This window comes from Seriola lalandi, unplaced genomic scaffold (assembly GCF_002814215.2).
Source record: "Seriola lalandi dorsalis isolate HSWRI2012SDOR001 ecotype SW California unplaced genomic scaffold, Sedor1 jcf7180002054657, whole genome shotgun sequence".
Lineage (NCBI taxonomy): Eukaryota > Metazoa > Chordata > Actinopteri > Carangiformes > Carangidae > Seriola > Seriola lalandi.
This window is the reverse complement of record NW_019525210.1, coordinates 26,013-52,711: the sequence shown is the minus strand read 5'-3', so window position 1 is coordinate 52,711 and position 26,699 is coordinate 26,013. Positions and strand designations below refer to the sequence as shown.

Sequence of the window (26,699 nt, the reverse complement as noted above, 5' to 3'; positions counted from 1 at the left end):
CCCCTCCCCTACATGCTTTGTGTATGCGCGCGACTGTGTGTGTGTGTGTGTGCGCGCATCGACATCACAGCTCAACGTGCGCAGACTATGTATGTCAGGGAAATCGTATCTATCTTCAGGTGCAGAGTGACTCACACACAAGGAGGCATCGAGGCCCGAGAGAGGAGGCAGCACAAAGGCAGAGAGGCAGAGTGGCAGCTGGGAATTCATCAAAAAAAAAACTTCACTGGCAAAGTATCTGAGCTGCACACTGAGCACAATACACTCCCTGTCCCCTGTAATGTAAATTATTGAGGCAGCGATGGAGCAATGAGCGTGTTTATGTGTGGTGGTTTGCCTTCTTTGCTGCCAAAACTAGATCATTTACAGCGTCCTTTTGTGCTGATGAAAATGTCAGCTCATCTCCAAATTCATCACATCCACTGCAGTCGCCCATTAAACTGATTCAGTTATACGTTAGGGAGTTTTTACGTAACCTGAAATGGATTTGATGATCTTGATCGGTATTGACTAAAAAAAAAATTTAAAAAATGAAATCTTTGTTCCAGTCAGTGTCACAACTGGATTTTGGCTTTGGTCCCGGATGAGCGCTGTTCCCACACTATCTCCACTGGAACCAGTCAGACTGTGACTAGGAGGCACAAGGAGTGCTCTAGCTGTGACAGAAAAAAACAGACTGGTGAATTGGAAAATTTCCATTGCTGTGCAATTAAGCAACAAATTCCTGGAGAAGCAATCTGCAGATATTCAGTTTATAATTGAATAAAACAGAGAAAAGCAGCAGAAGATGGACGGAGGGTTTTGCATTTTTAGGGCAGCAATATACACCGTCCTAACTGCTTGTCAGCTGGACGAATCCCTTCCCCCTCACCTTTCTGATGTCTGAATTAAACAGCCTGTGTCCGACCGTTTCTGTAACTTAAGTCGACAATTGGACGTTCATACCAACTTCATGTAGCAGCCAAGCCACTCTCTCGTTTTTATTCCTTACTCATCTATTTCTGTAAGGCTACCTTTCACACTTTTCATGTGAAGAACCAAGGGCAACACTCTTTTCCAAAAGAGACTGTTAGAATATACGCTCCGATATTGCATCTCAACAGTCGATATGACGGCCGACTTTTCACTATGTCTTTCAGTATGACTGGTCAGAGTAATACCAAAACCACCTTTAATTTCCAATGTGGTCAAAAAGCTCGTCCTGAGTTTTCAGGGCGAATCTGTGAATGGTGGTTGGTCGGTCTCGCTCCTGATCTCGACAGCTTTCAGTCGGATTGTCAATGAATTTGAAGATTTTCCTCTAGCACGACCATGAGGTTAATATTTTTGCTTTGGAGTGAAATTTCTCAACAACTATTGAATGGATTACCAAGAAATACGGCTTATAAAAGACCCCAAATTGGTCTTTTATTATCATTGTGAGCAGGTTAGCATGCAGACATTAACATTTAGCACAAAGCACCACTGTGCCTTAGTACAGCTTAGCAGCACTGCTAGTGGCTTTGCTTTTTCTTTAGGGTCGGTATGTGCTAGAAAAGAACTATTTCGCACAACGTGAAATTAAAAAGTGTTTATACTTCTCTGAAGCAGCCACAACTGAAGCGGGAAAACTTGAGAGTCATAGGGAAGGGTGATAGGTGATAACGGTTTAAACCATGACGATAACAACTCACATTTTCAGACAGAAATAGTTGTGAAAAGAATGAAAAAACAATGCCTGAGAGAAAAGGGGAGAGAAGTTCAAACTCTGCAAATCTGTGAATGTTGAGTTGCCAGTTTTGGAAAGTTATAGAAATTCTTGACTCCTGAATTCTGATGGTGTAGAGGGGGATGGTGTTACAGATGTTATTTGAGCATGTGACAAGCACTTCTGATTAAACGCTCTGGCCCCTTTAGTCTTTATTATAATTATTTGTTTTCTGTCAAACAGCTACTTGTTTTAGCACTGTGCTTAATATAAAAGGAGTGACTGAACAGACAGGTTACACAGTTTAAGGATGACAAGGTGTGAAACGCATGAAAAGGTCACAGGGCAGATTTGAACCCTTCAACATCGCCGGCACATCTGAAGTACCTCGAACATCCGGACACTCTTGACGTACCAAATCTAATTTTTCCTCTTCTTTTTGTTTCCTCGCTCTGTCAGCCGCGGCTGCTTGTTATCTCATGTGGCAGGCATGCTGGGTCTGATCAAACCCATTTGCACCTTATCTGGTGCAGCTTCAGAGCGTGTACTGTAGGGCAGGATAGGTGCAGCGGAGATGGTGTCTGAGGACGGGGGTGGGGGGGGTGTAGCAGTCAAGAAGTATTATGGTATGCATTTTGACTTACATGGTAATTTGACCCCGCCTGTAACCCTCCTCCCCCTGCCACCACCACCACTACCACCCCTCTGCTTATCTCCATGGCGACCAGCAGCACAGGAGCACTATTATGGTCTGTACCCCCATCCCCCCCCCACCTCCTCCTTTTTCCTTTTTTGCCTCAGAAATGATATTATTATCATTATGTGATATTCAATTCTGCGATTGTGGTGGTGGTGGTGGTGGTGTTGGGAGGGGCGTTGAGAGCCGTGCACGAGGTTTCTATGACAACTGCCCCCAGTATCCTTCTGATTGGTGATTATGGGATGTTATCCCCCCACCCCCCATCCTACACCTCCCCTCCCCAAATGCACACATGAACACTGTGTCCATAGTCAAGGGAAGGAGAAGTGTGGGGGAGGGGGGAAGATGCAAACCAAGGGAGAGAGAGAGAAAGAGGAAGAAATTGAGAGAAAAGAAAAGACAGAAGTTGCTTCTTTTTTTTTTTAAGTCGTTCTTTGTGCCGGACCGTGTGAGAGGGATAAAGCGAGGGAAGCTGCTCTGGATGGCAGGACAAAGGAAAGGCCAGATGAGAAGGACAGAGATAGAGTCAAAATGAAGGTGTGCTGAGTCAGAGGCGACTGTAGAGCCACTGTAAGAGAAGAGACCAGAGGGAGAGAGGCCTTTAGCTTAGAGAGCCAAGAGAGAGAGAGAGCAGAGAGGGACAGCTTGAACTGGGTTAGAAGCCAAAGTGTCAGGGCAGAGCAACAATATGCTGACATGAATAATTTGTCAGATGATTCATAAATTCTCCATAGGTTGAAACAGCCTTATAATGGCACTATTTTTACTGTTTCGCAGTAAAAAATGACACAATCATATCTGTTTATGTGCATGGCAGCATCATGATTAATCCGTTATCCCACAATTTAGTGATCACCGCTGCACAGGAAACTGGCATTTTTTTGCACAGAAGTCATTCATAATGAGTGAATAATGCTCACTCACCTCGGGAAATTACCAGCTGTCGTATTTGCTTGCTTGCAAGTTTCCTTCCAAACCAGTTATTCTCCTTTCTATTCCACAACACACAGTACACGGTCAAACGTAGGATGTGGACATCCCTGCATGACGTTGTTTTTGTCATTGGGATCATTTCATTTGGGATAAGCAACTTGGCTCTAATTAAAAGAAATCTTAATGCTATAGTTGGGAGACCCTGTCCTGTATGAACATGACACATTTCCCTCACCCAGGTCAATAAAGAAATTGTTTTCTCTGTTGTGTGTGGAGGATCTAGACTGGTCTGCACTGAGCCCTGACCTCAACCCCAACACCCTACGCTGGAGCTGGAACACCGTCTCAAAACCAGACTTTAACACTCAACATCAGCATCGTAGAAAAAGACATGATGCTTTAAGCTAGTTCAGTGTTATAGTTCTTACATTCATACTCTCATGACAGTTTGGTTCAAGGTTTGCATGTTTGGTGTCGTAGTGGCATTTTATTTCTCTTTGAAACGGCAGCTGAAAATTATGAATGACCAAGTATTTCTCTGTCTATTCAACTCTACTCAACTTTTCCATGTCTAGTTTTGAAGACACAATTTCACTTTTTCAATCAAGGCTCCAACCTCTGACAACATGCTTGTTAAATGTGTCTACTGGCTTAAAAGATGACAGGTGAGGTGAAGTGACCTGCAATGACTAGTTGATTGATACAAATAATGCAAATAATCTGCAACTACATTGACCATAAAATAATGGTTTTGAATGATTTCTTTAAGAAAATGTGTAAATAATTGTTTGGTTTCAGCTTCTTAACTTTGAATATTTTCTGATTTTCTTCAGTCTAGTCTATGATGATAAACTGAATATCCTTGAGATTCTGGACTGTTTATTGGATGAGACAAGACCTTTGAAGATATCACCTTGAGGTTTCGGACACTGGGATATATACTTTTCACAATTTTATTGAACAAATTACTAATCCATTAATCAAACGATAACCTAAAGGATACACACAATAAGTTTTGGTGGGTAACACTGAATGTAAACATAGGTTTTGTTTGTTTACAAGAAAACTCCCCAGGATACCTTAAATTCATAGGACAAATAATTGGTAGCTGCCACCCAATGAGGTGACTTGACATTCGCAAGCAGAAGTTTGAGTCAGTTTGCACTGAAATGTAAAGGGTCAGAATCTGTCTCTTTAATAAACTAAATATAATGTAAAGTTAAAGTGTTTGTCCCCATACTTTTGTCCGCATGTTGTTTTATGGCTGGTAAAACAGCTGCTGAATTTATTAAATTATTTATTTTTGCAGATTTGCGGGTGAGTCCAGCAGCATCAGCAGAACAAACACCCGGTTTTACAATAACATTGCATAACTCATTCTGATGCTTCGCAGGCCCCTAAAACAGAACTGCCCATTAGTTTACATGTGCACCGTTTATTTCCCGTGTGGTAAAATGTCATTCAGAAGCCTCTCTGCCACACTGAGCACAAACAGGTCTGCATTTTGCCCCACAGTCTAAATGTACTACAGACAGTCAATGGTGGGAAAAAACTGTCTAGGACCCAGACGATTTTCCCACCATTGACTGCAATGCATTTCCAAGCAGCCTGTGGAGCAAGCCAGTATGTGTGTGTGTGTGTGTGTGTGTGTGTGTGTGTGTGTGTGTGTGTGTGTGTGTGTGTGTGTGCAGACAGCTTAACTCAGCTGTTGGCTTGGCTCTTGCACTCCTGGGCTCCCTGTTTTGAGTTTTGAGGGCTGCAGACCTGAAGGCTTTGACTACGGTTTGACCCCTGTGACCCCTTATCCGTGGTCCTCACTGGAGGGTTGAGCACATAACCTGACTTTTTAACCTCACACTGACCTGCTCACTGGACTTTTTTTTATTTTTTTATCTTCTTGGCCTCCATGTGCTGATGCAAAACTTGCCCTGATGGTGAGTCATGTATATAAAGAAGTTGTATATATTTCAGCTCATAATGCCTCCTGTGGGGGGTTACATCTGGGTCACCCCACTTTTGTTGACCCCAGGGTGCTTCAAAGGTGGTTATCAGCTCCGCTGTGCATCTACATCCTGTGCACAGTCTTTAGCAGCCAGGCTCATATACAGTACAGTGCCTGCGCATACATGCAAACATGCACACTCAAGTTAAGCAGTCATGTGGCACACACAGTTGCCATGTGACGGCTTTTCCTTTTTCCCCCCCCTCCTTTCTCCTATCTCTCTCTTTTTGGAGTTATGCTTATTGTGGGATGTCAGTGACTGCACTCATTACTATTATGGGATGCCGCACGGGGGTGGGGGGGGCGTCTCCATGGTAACCATGGTTGCTAAGGGAGGGGGTGGAGGTGTGTGTGCGGGGGGGGGTGCATGCATGGAGGAATGGGGAAGAGACTGTAGGAGAGGGAGGGGGTGAGTTGACTATTATGGTCTGTACGTTGCAAGGTAACTATGCAGAGTGGGGGAGGGGTGACTGAAGTGAGTGTGTGTATATGTGTGGGGTGTGTGGAGGGGGGGATATTATGGGATGCCTGCCCCCTGATCTCTTTGTGTGTGTGCACGCGCGCGCGGGGTGTGTGTAGTGTGCGAGGGAGAGAAAGAGGAGACGGCGTCGTGCGCACACGCTGCCACAAAAAAACACGGAAATATATTTAAATTGTATGTATACCGTTACCTCAACAAAAAAAAAAAGAGCTTCCAAGTATTGATTGAAACACAAACTGAGCCCGGAGTTATTGTTTTTGAAAGCTTGTGTGGAATCAAGTTGTGAGTATGTCAGTTTTTGGTTTTATTGTTTGTGGATTTACTTGAGTCAGGGTGAGGTGGTCGGGGTGAGATAGCCTCGGATGCCGGTGTTGATACTCTGAGATATTTTACGGTTAGATATTATTAGTGTGAGCGGGTCGTTTCGTTCTCAAATCTGAACCTGGCCGCCGGTCAAGCTCGGTTAGCACGCATGCTAATGGGACGGAAACTAACGATAGTGGCAAGATGGCATGTCAGCTGAAGGCAGAGATGGAGTGAGTGAGGGTGCTAATCTTTGTTTGCTGCCCAACTTGATGGCAAGATAAAGTTAGATTTATTGTCCGAGAAGAAGCCCATGTGCTGGATGTTTGTGTTGCTTGGTGTTTTACCGGGTGGTGTGGGTTTGAATGCTCTTAAATGCTCAATATTCACTTCCGTTTTCTCTTTTCTTGTTCTTATTTCCCTGGCCGATTGCCCTCTCCTAACTACACAACACAAACCGCGACCTGGGCAGAGTCTGACTGGGTCACAACTCTGGATTATCCTACGAACTATTAACTTTATTTAGTTAGCTAAACTGTTAGCTAACTAAATATAAAGTTTTCTGCTGTCCGCTATGTCTGGAAGCGAGGATGACAGAGATGATTATGGAGCCCCCGAGGACCGGTTAATGCACGGTAAGACAAGGCTCATTTGTTAGCTGAAATTGCTAATGTTCACCCTGGTTGTAGGCTAACATGAGCAGATGTTTTTGACATTCATATCAATCATGTTTCATTAGCAAAGCGCTAACTACTAGCCAGTCGATGTAGCTAAATACCGGTTAGCTAACGTTAGCGGCAACATTAGCAAACTCGCTCTTTTCGCTTCTGCTGAACACCTCTTCAAAAAAAAAAGACAGTTTTACCCCCAAAACGCAACCACAGACGGTATGGCTGAGAGTTGCATCGTCGTGAAGTCACGCCGACTAACCGGCATGTTCCCGGGGCCTAACGTTAGCCAGCTACCGGTATTTTTTACGTGTCGATGACAAGATGGAGGCAGCCAGTTAGCTTGGAAGCTGGCGGATGACGTTCTGTAGCATTCCCCTCCTCATGGCCGGCGCCTTCGGTTTGAGTGTGGGGAAAAAAGTAAAAATAATCATGTGTAGTAAAAAGATAAATAACATCCCAACTGACCGTTTTATCTTCCCAAATACATATTAGCTTTCTCATGCTGGTGTAGTCGAAGTTTGCATTGTTTACAGATTGTACAATTCACGAGGACGCGCGACGAGCACGGGGGAAGCATTGAGAACAAATAGTCCTGTAAGTTAGATTCAAGTGTTAAAACCCACTTATGCCGTACATTTTATTTATCAAATAACCCCAACTTATTATAAATCTGACATGTGATGCTGTGTTGACTAAATATAATGTAAACAAAAAGCATGGCCCCTCTATAGGATGAAACTGGTTGATATTTCCATTATTTTTCAGTTCAATAGGCAATTTAATTAAAATTAATAGCTTTGTCATCTATAAAATTGGACACTGCAATTAGAGATACATATGGAGTCTCTAAAGGTGGAGGAAGTGCTGAAGTTAACATACTAATACCACACTAGAAATAGAAGACAGTCAGAAAATGTCATTTAAGTAAAATTATGTAGTATTATCAGGAAAATGTAATTAAAGTATTGAAAGTGAAACTACTCAGTAGGACTGCAACAAATTTCATTGACTATTAATCTATAGATTTTTTTTAATAGCTTTGTGTATAATATGCCAGCAAATAGATTAAAAATGAACTTACAATTTCCCACAGACAAAGGAGACATATTCAGATGACATAGTTATTCAATTATCAAAGTGTTTGTAGATTTTTTTTTGTTGATCGACTAATTAATTTACTGACTGATTAATTTAGTTTTTGTTGCAGCTATAGTAATTAATGTAGAAAAATGTCCACTTTGAGTGTTACAGATAAACTGTTATATGTCATAAAGTTAGATTACTGTTAAACATGCAATAATGTGTAGGATGCATTTTACTGCTGTAGCTTGTTGATCTGGAGCTAATTTTGAACTATAGAGCTCCAACTAATGATTATTGTCATTAAGGGTTATCTCCTGATTATTTTCTTGGTTAATTGATCTATTAATTTGTTTTTAAAGAATTCTGAAAACACTGGCAAATGCAGATCCCAATTGCAAACAGCCAAAAGTGACACCTTTTTAAAAACGCACCTTTTGCAACCAAGTGACGTATGGACTCCTTAGGAACTCGCATCACAAATAGGTCAAGTCCAGAGAAGATAAGTCCAAGTCCAAGTCACAAATACCTGTTTTTGTGATTTATTGCAAGTTTGAGTCAATTCAATGTCTTAGATCTGCGGCTCATTTTAAAGCTAAGAGGATGACCACTCCATCTGTAAGTGTATGGACTAAGATCATCTTAGCACCGAGATGCTTTTTCTTATACAAAACGCTTTATTCTCGAAACATACATCAACAAGAAAACACAGTTGTGCAGTTGCCCACATACACATAGTTTGGTCTCCTTTATATGACCTAAAAAGCTCATCACATTAAAGCTTCTTCTCTACCAGGTGCATCTTAATGGCAGCTTGCCATTTACTTTTTACCATAGTCAATTACTTTAATAGGCTGTGAGCTCCATACCACTGCACTCTGAGCCACTGAGGCAGTGCCAGATACTGGACTAAGATCCTGTCTGTTATAAGGTCTGCGGGAGTTTGGTAAATCATAATGACTAATCAGTGGTAAATTACAGATTTAACCACTCCCTCAAGGACAACTTATAAAATAAGGTTGTCACCTAAACCTCCTTATCCTCTACTGGTCCCGTTTGTCAGAAATCTTGCTGGTTTTCATCAGGGTTTTTTTTTTTTGATTCCCTCTCATATCAGGTGAATATGGTTACAGTCTGGAGGGGTGAGGGAGGAGGGCTACATTATCCTGCTCAAGTAGAAACTATGTTTGTGTTTAAAAAACAAAAACAGTGAGTTGGTCATGGCAAAAGGGGAATGTGGCATCCTGATAAGGCTCATTCAATACATTATCATATCAATCAATACTTTGCATATTCATTTACACAGCAAAAAGTGATGATCGTCTGTGAGAGCAATCTTAAATGGGAAATATCAATTACTCTGTAAATATTGCATTTTACTTAACTACAAATCTAAATAAGCACAAGAGAATCACAGATTTTATATCTGTTTTTGTTTACCTGCCAGATTGGCAAATCGAGGGAACAAACTGAACCACAGCCGAAATTTACCAGCATGCGACTGGTGTTTTGTTTCCAGCAGGAAATGTAAGTGGCTGCTGATATGCATGCCATCCTCACGGCTCTGTGTACACTAATGCTATCACACGGCCCAAATACACTGACACACAGTCACTCCTCTGTCTATCTTAACCGTGAAATGTCTCCACTGGCCTGTTTTTTTTTTTTTTTGTAATGTAGATGAAGATGAGGAGGAGATCTCGGAGACCGAGACTCCGAAGGTGAAGAAGAAGAAAAAGGCCAAGAAGAGCAGAGAGAGTAAGGGCAAGAGGCGGTCGCGGAGAGAGGTATGTACGTGTGTGTGTGTGTTAATTCAGATGTTGTGTTAAATGGCAACATGGAACAAAGGACTCAAAAACCAGATATGATTAGTTCTGCTCCATGTGCAATAAAAAGGACGACTGTTGCTAAAGCTCTCTTCCTCCTGTCATATACAATCTAATACACAACCCATATATATGATTATTGTGCATTGATCTGTTTTTACATTCAGACACTCCAAACGTGTAATTTTTTTTCCCCAACCTTTCACTAAAATACAGAGACATTTGTCCTGCTGCAGTTACTTGTTCTGTATCATATCTGTACTTTTACAATTAGAAAGTTCAAACGTGCAGTTGGAACTTTTTTCTTGCATGATTGAAAAAGTCTTAACAACACTGCATGTTAAAAATGTATGTTCTTTGTTTTAAATTGCAAATTGACAGGCACCCGGGCCTCACTTTTTCTGATGTTTTGTATTTAGGAATAAATAATGTTTCCCTTTTAGAAATATACTTTATCTTGTGATGCCAAGAGTGTAGTTGAATTACAGTGAGAGATCAGTTTCACAGTCCCTTTCCCGTTTCTGGAACATTTTGGTCCCAGTTTGCTGACTACCATCTTCTCTCTACTCGTTCCAGGAGCTGCCCATCAGCTCCCCAGAGCCCATGGACATCGGCGCGGTGGAAGAGGCAGAGGGTGGCGGCCCTGCCCATCGCTCAGACAGCGAGGGCAGTGACTACACCCCGGGACCCAAGAAGAAGAAGAGAGCCAGCAGTGGCAAGGAGAAAAGGAGGAGCAGTACTGGGGCTGATCGGAGTGCCACCAAGAAGAAAGATCCGGAGCCTGAGGAGGATGAGGACGACGACGATGACGACAGCTCGGTAAGAAAAGCCAGGCAGATGATGAATATAAGTGTGTCAAGGGGTTTTGGGGTTAAAAGGACTAGGATTTATTGAAGTTTCTCAACACGTACACATGCACTGATAATCAATATCAGACGATTACATTAAAACTAGTTCAAGCTGAGAGCGACCCCGCAATATCTTGCGTAATTGGAGTCAGTTCCACAATAAAAGTTTGGTCGGTTGGTTGACAATAACTGGTAAAATGTAAACAAGAGATGTAGGACATTAAAAAAGTTTGTTTTATTTATTTATATTATAAATTTATTATTTAATCCGGTATAAAATATCATGGTGGGAAAAAATTTAAAACCCATTTTGGTGCATTGTAAAAAAGTATTTAGTGAATTTTATAGTTGACAACCGTGCTGGTCATGTCGTCAAGGACTTCAAAGAAAGAAGATAAGATATGGAGTGATTGACTTGACTTGTTTTATTTTGGATAACTGCACAGGTTTGCCTCTGTGTAATGCTGGACATCACTCTTAAAGGGCCGTATCTGTGTGCGTTTATTTCTGAATACAAAACAACTGTAACAACCGGTGGGTGCTATGCAGGTTTTTCTATATATTTGGCCATTTTTGCCTTTATTCAGACAGTACAGTGAGAGAGAGAGGGATTCAGGAGAGAGAGAGAGTGGGGGATGACATGCAGCAAAGGGCCGCGGGTCAGACTCGAACCAAGCCCGGTTAGGACTAAGCCTGTGTGGTACATGCTCTACCAGGTGACCCACTAAGGCACCCGGGGGCTATGCAGGTTTTCATTTTTGTTGAATTTGTTCAGTTGTTCGAATCAGCCATTGACTTGTGTAATGTATCCCAGTGAGCATTAATGTTAAACTGTCACTGGGTGGTCATACAGTTTAAGCACAGTTTGAATTGAAAGGTTCTGTACTGGATTACCTCATAACACTGATATAATTTAGCCAACAATTAATGTTGACATGATGTCCACTGTGCTGAACTATTATACTCAGGGTCTGCTGATTTTCATAATGTGCAGAAGTAAATGGACACCACCGTGCGGTCTGAAATGGTTTAAAAAAAAAAAAAAAATACATTCAAATGTAAAACAGCATAATTTGCAAAATAATTGGCTGTGATGAGAAGTGGATGTGAGTTTAAGTAAATGGGCCAAAACAAGCAAAAACCACTGGTATGGTTCTTTTAAAGTGGGCTATGTGACTGTCAGACCAAACAATACATAATTATAATGAAATTGCAGTTATTGTTGTGGCATTGATGCAGCCAGAGTTTGCTTTAACTGGCTCTTTTATTGGGTTAAGATGTGGTCTACTGTGTGGTCCAGTTTCTGAAGGTGCTCCTGGTATAAAATAAGTTTTCTAACAGTCCTTTCTTTGGTGCCTGATGAGCACCTATTGACTGTGTACCTGTAATGGAGTCGGTCATGGTTTGACAAACAGAGACTTGCGATGAGAGATGGTTAAACAAAGAGCTGCGTCTGGTGGACTCGGAGCCTGGCGGCCAATAGGGGGCCTTGTTGTTAATGACACTTATGCAAGGGGGTGGCGTTGGGGCGTGTAAGTGTGTGCGTGTGTGTCTGGGGCGGGTGTGTAAGGCATATATGCTGTTACCATGGCAACCCTGCCTAGTGCCGCACCGCACTGCGCTCTTGACCCTTTTTTCTTTTTGGTTAGATAAACACATTTTGATTCACTGGGCGCCCTCAGTCGGGTCTGCAGCCCCTTCTGCAAGAAGAAGAAATGGGAGGAAGCTGAAGGAAACAAAGTGTCTCCATCAACCCGTGATGTGCTTACCTGCTCAGGACCTTTTAACATTTAGGGAAAAGGCCCAGATTTAAAGGACATTTGTTTTATTCGCTGATATATTTACAAGTAACGGGCCAAGAGAGAAATATGGAGGTGAAACAATTTTATGTTTGACTGGAAATTGATCAGCAACTATTTGAGAATCGTTTTAAAGCCAAACGTAGAAATATTTAGTTGTTGCAGCTTCTTTGTTGTGAGGATTTGCTGCTTTTCTTTGTCTTATGAAGAAAAGAAAACCGAATCTGGGATTGTTGACATCTGATGTCTCTTGTAATTATGACATCTTAGGACATTTTTTAAAACCAAATAATTGATCAGTTGAGAAACTAATTGGCAGATGATTCTACAATAATTAATGGCGGCTTGAGTTCAAGCCTTTGTTTGATTTGATTAGTTGACAGTCAGAAGTGGGGGTTGGACAGCAGGGAAGTTTAGAGAACAGTGTGTGGTCATAACCAGTGATTTGTTTTACTATCAATAAACATATGAATCAGTAATTTGATGAAACATCAAAAGTAACAAAAACATTTCCATCGTTTTCCCCGGGCCTAATTTGTATTACATAACGACTGACTAATCAAAATTGTCATCATTAACTATTAAGCACATTGGTACTAAATTATCAACTATATCATTAAGGCATTTGATTGTAATGTAATTATCTTAAAACTTAGCGGTCAGTGTGGTGGATAAATTCTAATGGACTTATTAGATTGGATTATATTTGGCCTTGTCTTACAAATTTCAGATCTCTAACATCTGAGTCCGTCGTGGTCAACAAAACCATTTAAAAATGGAGGAAAATCAGTAGTTATTTATAAAAATTTAAAAAAACTCAGTTGTTGTGGAAAGACTATTACGTCAATTATGACTGTGAGCATCTGTGGCGTAATAATTTAGGATATTTATGGGTAAAATAATGCCATAGACCCCTGAGTAAGAGGCTGTTGCTGACATGCAGCGGGCTAACAAAAGTCCGTTTGTAAGAGGTGGAGGGTTTGGCTTTTGTGATGCACAGGGACACAGCAGCGCCTTTCAAAGCCTCTACATGAAACTGTAGTTTGGTATTACGCCACAGATCCACATTGATAGTCACAGCTGGTCCCACATGTTGGTCACTTGTTGTGTGTGTGTGATTGGTCGACATTGTGATCATCCAGGAGAAGATTACTTAAAACGTGTCTGCTGTGAATAATGTTCAGAAATACACTTGGCACCAGTCTCTGTGTCTTTTTTAAGCACATATTGAATTATGGCAGCGCAGCTTTGGACATGTTAGGGTTTGTTTGCTAAACCAGGTTGTCCACCACACTCTGTTCATATAATCAATTGATCAGATTAGTATTGATTGTTCCTCACTTACTGAGTTAAAGTGGTCTTGAGAAAACTCTGCAGTGTTGTCAGAATCTGATGTACAGTGGGACGATGTAGACATTTGTCTTCAAACATGATCAGATCTTCATCTAAGTTGCAATAATGAACAAACACAATCTGTTTTAACTAATAACACACTGATCATTGTGTAGTTCTTTTCAACATTGAACACATCACTCAAAACATTCACAGTGTAGGGTGAAAAAAGTATGTGAACCCCTCAGCTAATGACATATTAAAGCTAATTGGAGTCAGTAGTTAGCTAAACTGGAGACCAATCAATGGCATAAGATCGGAGGTGTGGGCTGTAAAACACATTTTGCGTTTACTGTTCACAAGAAGGATCCACTGATGTGAACCATGCCTCGCAAAAAAGAGATCCCAGAAGAGTTACGATCAAGAATTGTTGATTTGCATGAAGCTGGAAAGGGTTACAAAGTCATCTCCAAGAGTCTAGATCTTCATCCGTCCACAGTCAGACAAACTGTCTATAAATGGAGAGGATTCAGTTCTGTGGCTACTCTCCCTAGAAGTGGATGTCCAGCTAAGATGACTCAAAAGACACAACACAGAGTCATCAGTGAGGTAAAAAAAAGGAGGAGCTATTTGTAAGTTTTGCTTTTGCTACATAGCTAACGTTAGCATTCACAGCTGTTTACTGACCAGTCAAGAAGAAACATTGCAAGTTCAGCATCAAACTTCATTCCTTTACTCACCAACAGCGGTCTCCAGAGGTGGAAAGCAAACACCAATGTTAAATCTTGTTTCTGTCACATCTTCTCTTGTACTGAAGTTAGCATGCTTTACTAGCTAGCCCTGGCCCAGTTTGACTCATCATTTTCTGACACAGAGTCACTGTAGCAATGCTCAGAGGACGTATTATAGCCTCTTGTCTTGTAAACCCAATGACGGCTGAAGCTCCAATCACCACCAACCACTCCTGACAAGAAACCATGTTCGGTGGCAGACAAAACTTACAAACAGCCCCGTTCAAGGAATCATTGGAGCCGGTTAGCATCACACGTAGATCATGGTGTCTGTGACAGGACACCACAGAGGAAGCCGCTGCTCTCCAAACCAAATATTACTCTGCGCCTGATGCGAGGAGCATCTTGATACTCCACAACACTACTGGGGAGAATATTTTGTGGACTGAAGAAACTAAGGTTGAATTATTTGGGAAGCACATGCACCACTATGTCTGGTGTAAAAGGGGAACTGCACACCAACAATGACATGAAACCATGAAACATGAAAACATCATCCCAAAGGGGAAGCAGGGTGGAGGGAGCATCATGATTTGGGGCTTTGCTGCCTCTGGATCTGGACAGCGCCACTTAATTTTAGAGGAGGGGGGGGGGGGGGATTCTCAAGTTTGTCCACATGCTGGAGTGGTCCAGTCAGAGTACGGACCTTAATCCAGTAGAGATGCTGTGTAGTGACCTGAAGAGAGCCGCTCTCGAGCAGTTCTGCAGGAGGAATGGTCCCAAAACTTCCTCCTGAACATCGTGCAGGAGGGATCAGCAGCTGCTGGAAGAGCTGGCTTGACGATATTGCTTCCAAATGAGGTTCAACCAGTTATTAAATCAAAGGGTTCACTTATTTCTCCCACCAGCACTGTTCATGTTTAATGGGTGTGTTCAACGAAGACACAAAAGATTATAATTGTTTGTGTGTTATTAGCTTCAGCAGATTGTGTTTGTTATCCCAACCAGGTGATTTCAAAGGGTTCAGTGACTTTTTTTCCCCCCTGCCGCTGTCTATATACAGTATTTGGCTTTTTAGGCACTGAAATAGATGTTACAGCTGCTATGCTGTTTGTGGTATGTTATGTGAAGATTTTTATCCATGTAAAGTCTGTCGGCAATTTCATAAAGTTTTAAACAAAGAGAATATCTTGCCTTTGACCTAAATTTGTGTTAAGCCAAAGGCAATCTGGTCTAATTCTGTGTTTTCTTACCCTCAGGTTTCATTCTTTTCTCCTTTTCTTTTTTTTTTTTTTTTGTCAGTGTGTACGTTTTGTGTGTGGTTTAATTTTTGAGTAATTGGCTCATAAACCTTTTGCACTGCTCTTTTAAGAAGAAGAAGAAGAAGAGCTCTGTGTTAGCTAAGTAGCAGTATGCCAGGATGTACGCTGTAAAATTGATGATTATTTACCTTCTGATGTAAGATTACTGCCTTTTTAGTCTTTAGTCTAATTTCAATCTTCAATTGTACATTTTCAACCCTTATATCAGTGAAGCTTACTGTTGTTTGGTTTGTTTGGTAGGAGCCAAAGTCTTCATCCCAGCTGCTGGATGACTGGGGTATGGAGGACATCGACCACGTCTTCACCGAGGAAGACTACCGCTCTCTGACCAACTACAAGGCTTTCAGCCAGTTTGTCAGGTAAAATCACATTTTGCACAAACACACACAAAGCTGGTAAATATATATATATATATATACCAGAAAAAGTATTAAACAGAAACGCAGACGAATGTACCAGGGAGCTTAAGAAGTTTGATTAAATACACTCTCTTTCTTTTTAGGGCTCATTGATATTATTTATCCTGTAGAAAATCCCAAATTTTGCTGGTTTCAGTCCCTGTTTTTTTTCGTTTGTTTTTTTTTATTTTATTCTCACACCAAAAAGTGTTGCAAAAATTTTAGAAGGAACTGGCAATTAAACAATTTTAAAAGGCAATCAAATATGTCAAATATTCTCTGGAGCCATTTATGGTTGATGGTCCTACTTTCTGAAAGTCTTCTACATTTTTAATTTTCTCTTTCCCTCGTCTCCAGGCCCCTCATCGCAGCCAAGAACCCCAAGATCGCCGTGTCCAAGATGATGATGGTTCTGGGCGCCAAGTGGCGCGAGTTCAGCACCAACAACCCGCTGAGGGGAGCTGCTGCTGCCAACGCCGCCCTGGCCACCGCCAACGTACCTGCTGCTGTGGACACCATGGTGGCGGAGGTTGCTCCGGTTGCTGCTGCACCTCCGGCCCCCGTAGAGCCTCAGCAGCCGCCTCCACCGCCACTGCGCAAGGCCAAGACCAAGGAGGGCAAAGGTACAGTGGGCAGTAGGGGTCAGGACAAATGCTGAGATATAAAAGCGGGGTTTGGATATGACAACCACCAGAAGAAATCATGACTAGAAATGTTTAGCCGCAAACACCTGCCTAACAAGAGGCCAAAGAGTTTCCTTGCTTCTCTCTTTTCTTATTCTCTTTGGGTGAGTGTGTGAGTGCCCTCTTCATTTCCTGTTTTGTTCTGTAGGTCCCAACGCTCGCAAGAAGTCAAAACCTGCGCCCAAACCACAAGAGAAAAAGAATAACGCCAAGACCAAGAAAGTGGCTCCACTCAAAATCAAGCTGGGAGGCTTCAACAAGAGGAAACGCTCATCGGTATGAATCATTTCCTCTCTCCTCCTTGTTTCTCAAAACCACTTTTGCGGTTTCATACAATGCAGGTAGAGGAAGGCGTATTTAACACAGCTGGACATCTTGTGTGTGTGTGTGTGTGTGTGTGTGTGCTCAGAGCGAGGAGGACGAGCCCGATGTGGACAGCGATTTTGAGGATGGCAGCATGAACAGCGTCTCTGTTTCAGAAGGATCAAACAGCCGCAGCAGCCGCAGCAGAAAGAAGCCATCCAAGAGCAAACCCAAGAAGAAGAAGGGTACGTCCGGGCTGAAATGTATCTTAAGCACTTAATCGTCACCATCATCCCCTTTGTTTCCCTGCTTCTTTCTTCCCCCTCTTCTTACTAATGCCCTTACATTAAATGTACAGTTAGCTTGTGGAACCAGTCGGAGCTGAAATTACACTGGTTGCTTCATCCTTTACCTGGTGACTCAGTCGGAGCTCCACCTGTGTTGCCATAACCAGCTGCAGGTAGAGTCTACAGAATGAAAATTGCAGGTTATGTTCACATTAGTGAACTGTAATGGTTGTGTGCAGGGTAAAGCGTTAGGTCTATGAAATGCACAACAACATGAGGAGGTGTATCCATACACACACACACATTAGTCACTGTGACTGAGTCAGCGGAGTTTGGTATATTTAGAAGGACGACATCTCGGCCTGGGTTGTCGCCTACTGACGCATTCTGAAGCTGCTGTCACACGACCAACGCTCCGCTCGGCCGACGACATCACAGATGAGTTCACATCAGCAACTGAAAGAGGTCCTCACCAGGGTGGAAGTCCTTAGAAGGTCCCATATCGTACATCTCCTCTCTCAGGCTTCAGGCCATAATATGGACCGTATCTTGTTTAGTCTGTGAGGACTTGAGGCGTAAAGTTGGGGTTCTTTGTTGCTGAACATTCAACCCCTGAAATCATCCAGAATACACACAACATTAGTGCAATAAAGTTAAAGCTTAATATAGCCTTGTATTTAAAAGGCTACATGCAGCTGATATTGTGGATCAGTTTCATATTTCTGTTTTCGCAACGACACCTTTCAATGTCGATCTGTTTGTTATTGAGGAAACATGTTCTTTAGGGGAAATGATGACTCACTGAGTGGGTTTTCCTCTGTCGAACAACGTAAACACTCATCAGAATGTTGGTAATGCAGAGCCTGGATCACCACACCACATCACATCCTGTGTGTCTGCTAAATGTCAGATGTTTTGGAGGTGTTTTGGTAAAAATTTTTCCTCCTTCCCCTCCTCATCAGAAGCAGAGGACGGTGACGGTTATGAGACGGACCACCAGGACTATTGTGAGGTCTGCCAGCAGGGTGGAGAGATCATCCTGTGCGACACCTGTCCCAGAGCGTACCACATGGTCTGCCTGGACCCTGATATGGAGAAAGCGCCCGAGGGCACCTGGAGCTGTCCACACTGTGTAAGCAATATGTTTACACGACAACCCCCGTAGCAAACGAAAGCAAAGTAAAAGACACTTGCCAAACATCTTCTGCCACTTTCTGCAATTGATACCTGTGTTCAGTAGGTTCAAACAGATTTTACCAGCGAAACTCGACCACAAACTCACACACTGTCTCACACTGAACCAATTTATGAATGCAATCACTCTGTCAAAAAATGACTCATGGTGTTTTTAGTTTCATTTAAAAAGCATCTTCTGAAAAGACGCGCAAGTTCAGCAGTTGCTGTTTTAGTCTTTGTCGTTATGATTGTGCTGAATACTGTAGAGCTACTTTTGTTCTCTGTGCGTCTTAGTTGTGTTGCTTCTAATGTTGTGTTGTACGCAGTCAGTTTGTTTCGTCGATATGTGTATTTCATATTGATCCCACAAAGAATAGCAGCCAATCCAATACAACATAGTCAAATACACCAGTTCCATATCAGCGCTTTCACCTCTTCTGATGCCAAGTGGTATATTAAGCAAATTATTACTGAAATTATGTTTTGTTTTGAACATGGTGAGCATACAGATTAACAGCAGAGAGGTTGATGATGCTTCAGGAGTGGTTTGAGAAGTTTCAGTGAACAGTTTGATGCCTTTTTTCCCTACGGGTTCTCGTAAGAATCAACTGTAACTGTAACTACTTGAATCCAAACTGACTATAGTCCTCTTTTAAAAGAGTGAGCACCAAACTTTTCTGTGGCTTCTGGTCGACGATAATCCCACTCTAGGTGCCTGATACTCAAAAGTCAATTTTAAGGGGACTAGTCCTTATAAAGAAAGTGCAATAGTAGAAAAATAAAAGGTTCCTTCAGGAGTCTCAAATTCAAACAGAACTTACAATTTTTTTAATCTCGCTGAATCACAGATCAAATCAAGATTATTTAAATTAAACAGAGCAGGAACACTGTGTTTTAAGAGTATGAAATAAAACGTATTCTCCCTCAATCCCAGGAGAAGGAGGGCATCCAGTGGGAGGCCAGGGAGGAAGGCTCAGAGGCCGAGGAGGACAACGGTGACGCCGGAGAGATGGAGGAGGACGACCACCACATGGAGTTCTGCAGGGTCTGTAAAGACGGAGGAGAGCTGCTCTGCTGTGACTCGTGTCCCTCGTCGTACCACATCCACTGCCTCAACCCGCCGCTGCCCGAGATCCCCAACGGAGAGTGGATCTGCCCCCGCTGCATGGTGAGTCGCCCACAGTCAGGGTCCAGTGAGGTGACTGATGAGAGGTTTGACCGGTCAGAGTCGTGAGAGCTGAGAAAAATCTGCTGATCCAGTGGATGTTTCTTCTCTTTCTGCTCAGCATGGAAAAGGGTTTTATTGATCCAGTAGGTATTTGTGTGCTTGTTTAGGTCAGTAGGGTTTGATTTAAAAAAAAAAAAAAAAAAAAGTCATGGTTTCATCCTACAACAAACTCAAGACACAGAAGCAGCGGCACATGGAGAGACTCTGACAGATTCGATTGCTTTTTTTGCATCTTTACAACAATTAATAGCTTCAGTTATTTGTCATTTGTCAAAAATGCAAAGCTTTTATTGGTGCCAATTTTCTAATGTGATTTGCTGATTTTTTTTATTTCTCTTTTTTCTTATTGTTTTTTTTATTGTTTTTTATAATTGTAGATTGATATCTTTGGGCTTTAGTTTGTTGTTTAGATGAAGATACCTGAAGGCATCACCTTGGCCTCTGTGGCAGTATCATGGGCATTTTCACATTTAATTGAGAAAATAATCAGAAAATTAATCAACGATGGAAAAAACCTGTCACTTGTGGTCCTGGTTCATTATCTGATAATCTGAAAGTATCCCCTCAATTAATCATTTAATCTAATGAAGAAACAGTAAAAAAAAAAGTTCATCAGTTTCCAAGTGACTTCTTCATTTGTCTTTAGTTTGAGTTCTGGACTCTAATGGACAAAACTAATCACAGATTATTCCATAATAATGTTTGGAATAAAAACATTTTTTTTGGCTCAATTAATTATTTAGGATCTCTCTTATGTGTCACACACATTACCTGATTGTCTGTGATTAAATAAATTAAACTATCTGAAATAGGTTTTTAGAAAATATGGAGTAAGAAAAAATGAACAATCATTAACTTTTGCTTTTCCTGTTCCAGTGTCCCTCCATGAAGGGGAAGGTCCAAAAGATCCTGACTTGGAGGTGGGGTGACCCCCCTCCTCCCACACCAGTCCCTCGCCCCCCAGACCTTCCGGCAGATGCCCCCGACCCCGCCCCGCTGGCAGGGCGGCCGGAGAGGGAGTTCTTTGCCAAATGGTCCAACATGTCATACTGGCACTGCTCCTGGGTCACAGAGCTCCAGGTGTGTGATCAATACATACACACACATACATATAAATAAATAAATAAATAAATAAATAAATATATATATATATGTGTATATATATAAATATGCACACCCACACATACTATATACTGTATCTGATCCTGTTTTATATATGAAGGATTCTCAGTTTTCTCTCTGTTTCTCCCCCCACCAGCTGGAGCTCCATTGCCAGGTGATGTTCAGGAACTACCAGAGAAAGAACGACATGGACGACCCGCCACCCATCGACTTCGGCGAAGGAGAGGAGGACAAGAGCGTTAAGAGGAAGAACAAGGACCCCATGTACGCACAGCTGGAGGAGAAATACCTCCGATTTGGAATCAAGATGGAGTGGCTGATGATCCACCGCATCCTCAACCACAGGTCAGCACACACACACACACACACACACACACACACACACACACACACAGTGAGACAGACGAGCTGGGATGCTTCAGCTTTACTTGTTACAAGATAAGTTTCTTTATTAACCTACTTTGTTTAAAAAATCACATAACTTTGGCTACACTTATATAAAACCTTTTTGTTTTGCTGATAATAAACAGTCCTGTCAAAATAACCGACCTTCAGAATTTTTATCAGAATAAAATGTCTCATCTCAAAGGTTGTTGTTCAAATTTTGTACTAATTACTTCTATAGAGAAGGTGCACCAGTCAGTCTCATTTATTATCATCATTTTATTATTTATTTGATATGATTTTTTTAACCATAAGTGGCTATTTTTTTATGGTTTTCTTTCCCATGAATCCCATCTTTGATTAAGTTAATTATGTTGCATTTAATAAACAACTTCTCAGAACACTACAAATGTTCCACTTGGAAGTCTCAATATTTTACTCTTCTGGAGTAAATAATCATGAAACACAAACACAAAGTAACATTTTTCTTCTCTGCTGTGTTTTCCAGTGTGGACAGGAAGCATAACGTCCACTACCTGATCAAGTGGAGAGAGCTGGCATACGACCAGGCCACCTGGGAGGCCGATGACATGGATGTACCTGAGTTTGAGCCGTACAAAGTGCAGTACTGGCACCACAGGTGAGACACAGTCGCAACAACACTCTCAGACTGCAGTGTAATGCAGACAGACATGTACATGCAATCTCAAGCAACACACACTGCTTTCCCTAACTGTGTGCGTTCGCTCCAGAGAGCTGATGATGGGAGAGGAGGGGAGACCCGGGAAGAAGATGAAGATGAAAGGAAGGTCAAAGCGGCCGGACAGGCCTCCGGAGAACCCCGTCATAGATGTAAGTCCAGACTATGGATTCTTTATATTGGTATGAAATTTGAATATGAGTCTGAAGTCATCAGCAGCTGTAACTTTATGAAGGATATTTGCGCTTTAGTATTCAGCCCAGAACTGTATTTTCCAGGGTAGACCATCCCTTGAAAGACTTTTAGAGCTCGATGAGACATTGAACAATCTTTATTAAACCAGACCGAAGGACGTGCCTGTTAGATTTTCATATTTTAAATGATTTCCCACATCTTCCCATGTCTCCCACAACACCTGTCCAGTGACAGTTTATTCATTTACATAACGATTCCACTGAGACATTTAATTGAAATAAATTTTAACTGCAGATTTTACTGACTGAGACAGAAAGGAATCATCAGTTTATGAATCAACCACGTGATTTTCTTTTTTTTTTCTTCAGTTTTCTTTTTTTTTTTTTTTTTTTTTTTTTTAATTTTGTGGGTGTGAAGATTTGCAACGAGTTACGTCGACTTTCATTCAAGATTTTGAGGTTTCTCTCTCTCTCTCCCCCCCCCCCCCCCAAAAAAAAAAAAGGTGATCTGACTTCATTTAGACCTCTGACTGTCCTTTGTTTATAAATGTGTCGTGGTGTCTGTCCTCAGCCGACCATAAAGTTTGAGCGTCAGCCAGAATACCTGGACAGCACGGGCGGGACGCTGCACCCCTACCAGCTGGAGGGGCTGAACTGGCTGCGGTTCTCCTGGGCTCAGGGCACAGACACCATCCTGGCCGACGAGATGGGTCTGGGAAAAACGGTCCAGACCGCTGTCTTCCTCTACTCGCTCTATAAGGAGGTGGGTGCCTGTGACATGCTGGGTTGCGTTCGCCTGCTGTAAAGATGTGTTACACTCTCTCTGGGGCCACACACACTGACTCTGTACACACTGGATTTCTGGTCAGATTGTTTGGATATACTGTTCTCAGGGTTCCCACGGCCCCTTGATGTCCTTGGAAGTTTGTGAATTTGAGGGTGGAAAAAAAATCGAGGTGTTGAAATAATAAATGAATATGCCTCATTGAAAGTGCTTGAATTTGTATATTCTGTGCAAAAATAGGAATTAATTGTAGTAGTTTACTTGACATTAGTAAATAGACTAAGCACTGGTGTCTGCATGTGTGAAGAGACCACATAGTCTGCCCTCAGTGTAACACAGCAGAGTCAAGCCTCCCTCCTTTTGCTTGTTGTCACTGAGCTTCTGTAAAGCTGCTGGTTCTCATTATACAAAATCTTAATTTTGTAGCAGTAACTAACCTTGATTTATGTGTGAAACTGTCGTCGGGTCCTTGAATTTGAGGGACTTGGAAAGTCTTTAAAAAGTCCTTGATGTTAAGAAAATGTGGGAACCTTGTGTTTTCAGCTGGTTTGTTTGTAACATGAGCTCAGCTCATAAAGTAGAAGTAAGTTTTGATTTGAAGTTTTTGTTTCATATTTAGTTTAAGAGCACTCGTCTGTCACATGGAGGCTGTTTATAAGTAGCTGTCATCCTATTGGCCAGGGACCATCCGGCCATTTTGTGTAAGTCAGGTGAAATCTGACGACATTAAGTTGGATCTCAAACAGTAAACACTCAGACAATGATCATGCGGCTGCTGCCACCTAAGGGTGGGAGGCCAGAATACACTTCCTGTCAGAGCACCAGGCGATTGATTCACAGTGAATTTACCTTCACCTGTCTCTGTCATGATTTTTGCTTTATATATATTTTTTAAATGTAATTAACTGGGTTGATGTTGCCTTGCAAAATACAAAATTACATTAATGAATTTAAATTTAGAAGGAAAACAATGAGTGAGTTTCACCAGTTTGTTGATTTGATCAACCATCAGTCATTTGTGTGTCCACTGTAACAGTAAATGTATGGTTGGACAAAAGAAGCAATTTGAACTTGTCATATTTATTTTTGTAGACCATTCATCAATCAATTATCAGTAATCCAGATTACCTCAATTGATAATGCAAATCAATTGTTAGTTTTAGTCACATTTAAAATTATAACCTAAAAGTTTCTTTTCCTTTATTTTGACAAGATTAAGACATAAATGAGCAATTATGTCAAGCAGTTTTTGGTACAATAAAGTTTTTATCACCATCAGCCTTTTCAAAAGTAGGTGTCACTTTGGTCAAAGGACTAATATCTTATTTTGAATTGCAAATGTCCCAATACTGAATGTGATTGTAAGTTTATTTTTTCATTTCATTCGTGAAGTTCTGCTCGGCATCAATTTGAAAGAGAAAAAACGAGCACAAAGCTGGTTTTTCTATTTCTTTTTGTGTTGAGTCGTGTTTTGAACAAAGTCTTCCGTGGATCAATATTTTGTTGTCGAGTCTCTGGCAGCTGCAAACTGACAGATCACAGAATTAGCAAAGACCTGAATGTACAGACGTGCGACTCGGGTGTCAAACATCCAGTTTACTGATTAAAACGCACGACCGTTGTTCTGTACGGCATGTCGAGCTGACTTCCTGTCTCCACCTCCAGGGCCACTCCAAGGGGCCGTTCCTGGTCAGCGCTCCGCTTTCCACCATCATCAACTGGGAGCGAGAGTTTGAGATGTGGGCGCCCGACATGTACGTCGTGACCTACATCGGAGACAAAGACAGCAGAGCCGTCATCAGAGAGAACGAGTTCTCCTTCGAGGACAACGCCATCCGAGGAGGGAAGAAGGTGTTTAAGATGAAGGTGAGTGGAGAAGGTGGAGAACGAAGACGGGGAAGAAGATAAATCCTGGGTAAATCGGCTTGGAATTGGCTCAAAACTCTCAGTTTTAACATCTGTTGTGTCGATATCCTCCAACAGAAAGACTCGTCGATCAAGTTCCACGTCCTGCTGACGTCCTACGAGCTGATCACCATCGACATGGCCGTCCTGGGCTCCATAGACTGGGCCTGCCTGGTGGTGGACGAGGCCCACAGGCTGAAGAATAACCAGTCCAAGGTACAGACACAGTTTCTTTAATGCTCTGGGATTATTTTTGTTCAACATTCAATAAAAGAGAATAAAGAGCTGAAACTCCAGAATACAGCGAGTTGTAACTGCTGCAGCACGTTTCCATTTCCGAGTTTTACTTTTGTAATTTATATAATTTTTTTACTTCTTTCATCCCAGCCTGTGCCGGCAGCTGTGACTGCAGTTTCGCTCGGTCTGAAACTGTTGTAGACGTTGTAACACGTTTGTTTTGTTTCTTCTGCTTTAGTTTTTCCGGGTGTTGAACAGCTACCCTCTGCAGCACAAACTGCTGCTGACTGGAACTCCTCTGCAGAACAACCTGGAGGAGCTTTTCCACCTGCTCAACTTCCTCACACCTGAGCGGTTCAGGTAGGCTCTGGGTTCTGTTGCATGAATTATTCCTTTACGCCCCTTAACTACAGTGAGGATTTCTGAGCGTTTTCCTTTTGCCACAAGGCCGTGAAGCCTGGGAGTTAGTTAGGGTTTTTGCATTTAGCAAAATATTACCTGAATTTTTTTACGGTTTGAAAGTCATTAAATCATAATAAAGGCTAATAGATTTATTTATTTGCATCTGGGGGGAAGTGAATTATAGTCATTGTAATTCACAAAGATTGTTCCTTTGATGCTTTTCCACAAGAATCACAAGCTTCATGATGCTGAAATGAATGCAACATTAAAAGTGGATGAAGAACTTGTGTGCAGCCACATATTACAGCTGACTCCTAGACTGTAAACTGACATCTCCCTCTCTGTCGGCAGTAACCTGGAAGGCTTCCTGGAGGAGTTTGCCGACATCGCCAAGGAGGACCAGATCAAGAAGCTGCACGACATGCTGGGTCCGCACATGCTCAGGAGGCTGAAGGCCGACGTCTTCAAGCACATGCCCTCCAAGACCGAGCTAATTGTCAGAGTGGAGCTCAGCCCCCTGCAGAAGTGAGTCAGGGGGACGGAAGGGAGGGGGTTGCAGTGACCGGGGTCAAGTTTTTCAGATGGGATTAAGAATTATTTACACATGGTGAATGTGTTAATGTTCACAGGAAGTACTACAAATTCATCCTGACGAAAAACTTCGAGGCCCTGAACACCAAAGGAGGAGGAAACCAGGTTTCTCTGCTCAACGTCGTCATGGACCTCAAGAAATGCTGCAACCACCCCTACCTCTTCCCTGGGGCTGCCATGGTACGACCCAAACGTCAGCGAGCTTGACGGGGATATGTTTATTTTAAATTTCATTTCTATGCAAAGACTGTCAGTATGTCAGGTTTTTTTTCTTTTTTTTAGGTTTTCCTTTTTTTACATGAGGGATATTTGTTGTTTTAGGAAGCATTACGTTTTAAAATGTCATTGCTTTTTGAATCCACCCTGAGCCAAACCTTCTCTGCAGACATGTCAGAGTTAATGTTTGACTGGTTACTCGTAACAGGAAGCTCCAAAGATGCCTAACGGGATGTACGAGGGCCAAGCTCTGACAAAGTCTGCTGGGAAACTGCTGTTACTGCAGAAGATGATGAGGAAGCTGAAGGAGGGAGGACACAGAGTGCTCGTCTTCTCTCAGGTAAGACCTCGGAGAGATGGCGATGTTCTGTAGT

The 26,699-nt window shown here is 42.1% G+C and overlaps 1 protein-coding gene across 4 annotated transcripts in view; it reads left to right on the top strand.

Annotated features, from left to right (window-relative positions):
- The first annotated feature begins 5,825 nt into the window (after positions 1-5,825).
- The window catches only part of chd4a (chromodomain helicase DNA binding protein 4a), a 29,728-nt gene continuing 8,854 nt past the window's right edge, over positions 5,826-26,699 (top strand). The window contains exons 1-21 of one of the 4 annotated variants that reach the window (XM_023420740.2): positions 5,826-5,977; positions 6,579-6,741; positions 9,538-9,644; positions 10,260-10,502; positions 15,956-16,074; positions 16,471-16,736; positions 16,945-17,072; positions 17,206-17,344; positions 18,349-18,518; positions 19,497-19,730; positions 20,667-20,870; positions 21,049-21,257; positions 21,805-21,936; positions 22,049-22,148; positions 22,762-22,953; positions 24,640-24,840; positions 24,958-25,095; positions 25,355-25,476; positions 25,870-26,043; positions 26,148-26,289; positions 26,534-26,665. In XM_023420740.2, coding sequence (XP_023276508.1) covers positions 6,681-6,741; positions 9,538-9,644; positions 10,260-10,502; positions 15,956-16,074; positions 16,471-16,736; positions 16,945-17,072; positions 17,206-17,344; positions 18,349-18,518; positions 19,497-19,730; positions 20,667-20,870; positions 21,049-21,257; positions 21,805-21,936; positions 22,049-22,148; positions 22,762-22,953; positions 24,640-24,840; positions 24,958-25,095; positions 25,355-25,476; positions 25,870-26,043; positions 26,148-26,289; positions 26,534-26,665 — 3,213 coding nt within the window. In that variant the 5' untranslated portion in view covers positions 5,826-5,977; positions 6,579-6,680. Of the gene's footprint in view, positions 6,090-6,578; positions 6,742-9,537; positions 9,645-10,259; positions 10,503-15,955; positions 16,075-16,470; positions 16,737-16,944; positions 17,073-17,205; positions 17,345-18,348; positions 18,519-19,496; positions 19,731-20,666; positions 20,871-21,048; positions 21,258-21,804; positions 21,937-22,048; positions 22,149-22,761; positions 22,954-24,639; positions 24,841-24,957; positions 25,096-25,354; positions 25,477-25,869; positions 26,044-26,147; positions 26,290-26,533; positions 26,666-26,699 lie in introns of all 4 variants that reach the window. The other 3 variants (XM_023420742.2, XM_023420739.2, XM_023420738.2) reach the window with 3 other exon arrangements.